This window comes from Varroa jacobsoni, unplaced genomic scaffold (assembly GCF_002532875.2).
Source record: "Varroa jacobsoni isolate VJ856 unplaced genomic scaffold, vjacob_1.0 scaffold_401, whole genome shotgun sequence".
NCBI classification, from domain to species: Eukaryota; Metazoa; Arthropoda; class Arachnida; order Mesostigmata; family Varroidae; genus Varroa; species Varroa jacobsoni.
Window position 1 is genome coordinate 88,641 of NW_019213303.1, and position 2,976 is coordinate 91,616.

A 2,976-nucleotide genomic window follows, 5' to 3' on the forward strand; every position below is an offset into this window, starting at 1 on the left:
AGCGCACGCGCATGTAGCTACTAGAAATTTTCAGGCATAGATTCCTAACGGGCACAAACTAATTACAGTAAACGCATCTATCCTTAACAAACGTTATCAGCGGCGATGCTCAGAAGCTTCTTCACTATGAAGGCGTCCAGTGCGTTCAATTCAACGTGATTAAAACCATAACCATTTATTCGTAATCCAAGTTCAGCATTGACATCTTCAACAAGGCGATGGTAAACCTGTTTATAATTTTGTTTCTGTAAATACGTAGTTTTTGCGATAGCAAGTGGAACTGCTAGGGCTATACGACATGGTAGAAACACAGTGCTAGAGCCTTCTCATCAGCTGTTGTTCGTTCTATCAGGCTATAAGATGGAATATGGCCTCCATTTTACGGATTATCCGTCTGTGTAACATTATATGTAACATCTGTATATATATATATATATACAAATCAATCGTACCCAAAGGCGACTGGTGCGTCGAACGTCGCATGGTAAAAGATCGCTAAATTTAACGCGACTATTATTAGGCTACACCTAATAATAGACAGAGGAAAAACGTTTAGTCATCGTTTTGCTTCGACGCGAGAAAGGCTCGGCTCGGCTCTACAGAACTATCATATCAACTAGTATTAACGGCGGCGTGAAATTATACAAAAAAAAAAATAAGTTGCGAGAAAAAGTGATAACCTAAAAAAAATTACCATCATCTCGCTTGGCTGTTAATAATACTGAGCTACTGTAATGCATACGATTTTCCAACATACAGATTAAGTTAAAAAAAATCCTAGTTTTGGTATCGACGTTACTTTATTGTCGACTTGCAGTAGTTAATGAATATGAAAACAGGTGTTCATATACCAGATTCCCCCCTAATAACATGCTACAACGTATTTAGTTCAAAGGTTGGCATATTGCTATACGTATTTCGTACTGAGCATGCGATACGATGTAAGTTCCTACCTGTTCACCAGTACTATAGTCAAATGGCTATAAGTTCTCGTTACAAATATGTATGTGTGAGTATTTGTCTGTGTATGTTGGTTTCGTACCATTCCGTTGCACAGCAACGTAATCATTGCTAAACATTAAAATTTTATTAAGCCGCTTGCAGAGTTTCAACTTAACTTATCGCAAACAAGACGAAGGAGAGGGCTAGAAAATTGGGGAGAGGAAAACAATTAGATAAAAGCACCGTTGGAGCGAGGAGGGGGCAAAGGTTGGTTTCTAGCTGGAGCATAAGTTGAGTTTGCTAGATGGTTTTTTCGTTTGTTATAAAATGTTTTTGCTAAACCTATGGATGCGTACAGTCGCATTTTTCAAGGGGTGCTCATCATCAAAATACTTTTTTTTCAATCAAAAAAAAATTTGTTAAAATTTTTTCTTTTTGATTTTTTCCCTGAACTGAATTTTTCATCGCAAAGACGTCGTATAATGTCTTCTCAATTGATCAAGCAAACTACTTTTGGACCTCGGAGTGCAGGTTAGTATGTATTATACCTGGCATAGCTTGACTAAAATATGTGACTAACCGTTAGAAACCGATACAGATAGTTAAACGCTAGCGCAAGACACTCTTAGCCCTTTTGCAGGCTAGTACAGTCTGATAAAAAAAAAGTTAGCGGCAAATATTGATGTTGCCGGTTCCAAAGGTGCTTGTTTTCAAAATAAGCTTATAAGATACAATTCACAGCCATCCAAATAAAGTTTCCTAAGTAGAAGTCTGTTTTGAACACTACATTTGCTACTTTCACAGCGAGTCTCTTTGTGACACGAAATATATGGGCTGTAGGAATTAAGAACCGTGTAAAACGCTATAGCTGGGGATCCATGTTGTTGATTTCTGTTTGAAAATTATTCATTAAAACTCTTATGTATACAATAAAACGCATCAGATGACTGGATGTCATATAGAAACATCTTTACGTTTGAATTTTTTGCACAGGTAAGTTCAGTCTTTTGTGCGATCTTGTAAATGTCTCACAGTAACAAACTTTATTGGGTCGCAAACCCGAGCACCCTGATGGAAGTATGTCGTGAGACTTGCTTGAACCAGCGTTTCGACAGCCTATTTAGCTCATAATCTTACCCTTCAACTAGACAAAACAAAACACCTGTACAAAAAAAAACGTCGCGTTGATCATACGAGTACACAGTTGGCTTATTGACAACTATTCGCTTTAGGTTCTAGATAAACAACTAATTAATTTCACTCGAACCGTACGTTTGATGTAGAAGTGTTTTTTAAAATGTTGGCTAGAAGCCTTTTCTAAGTTGTGTTATTTTAAAAAATGTACTTGATCAACCTTTTTAATTACTACTGCTATTATTATGTTAATGACACCGTTTTCCCGGATCAGGTCAGGCTTCATCCTTTCGTTCGTAGATGACTAGCAGTTCGGCTAGTGAAGCAGTCTTTGATTTAAAAAAAATATACTGATTGTTGGTTACTTTAACGTCTGCATAAACTTCCGGATCCTTTGTTCGTACTGATCGTGCTCATTACAGTCACTATGTCCAGCTCCGAGCACCCAAAGAGGCTTTACGGCACGAGGGCACTTTTTGTACATTTCTTTAGCGGCTTTGAAGTCGCAGATTTCATCGTGTGTGCCGTGGACAAAAAGAACCGGACATAGGATCTATAAAACAAAGCCAAACATACACGTTAATTTCAAGGTTTATGTGCACGGTGGGCAAACAGGTTATGCCACATATGTTCCGCGTCCGCTCCATAGAGGGGACCTTGAAAATTCCTAAATATATGATAGACGCAGCATTGCCATATAGTCTAGTTTCAATACGTAAAATAAATGAGCGGATAGTACGACATAAAAGCGAATAACCCAGTATCAGTTTGTGTATATATATGTGTGTGTTTTGTATGGGGCAACGTCGGGTTTCTATCCAAGTAGTACGACAAAATTGCACTCAGTCGCATCAACTATGCCAAAATGGATTTTACGAAAAGGCAGCAGCAGCAGCAGCA

General features: G+C 38.1%; 1 protein-coding gene across 1 annotated transcript in view; it reads right to left on the minus strand.

Moving 5' to 3' along the window:
* Positions 1–2,976, minus strand: part of LOC111260120 (alpha/beta hydrolase domain-containing protein 17B) — an 8,084-nt gene continuing 5,108 nt past the window's right edge. Inside the window, exon 6 of the mRNA XM_022832618.2 lies at positions 1–2,629. Coding sequence (XP_022688353.1) covers positions 2,438–2,629 — 192 coding nt within the window. The 3' untranslated portion in view covers positions 1–2,437. The remainder of the gene's footprint in view (positions 2,630–2,976) is intronic.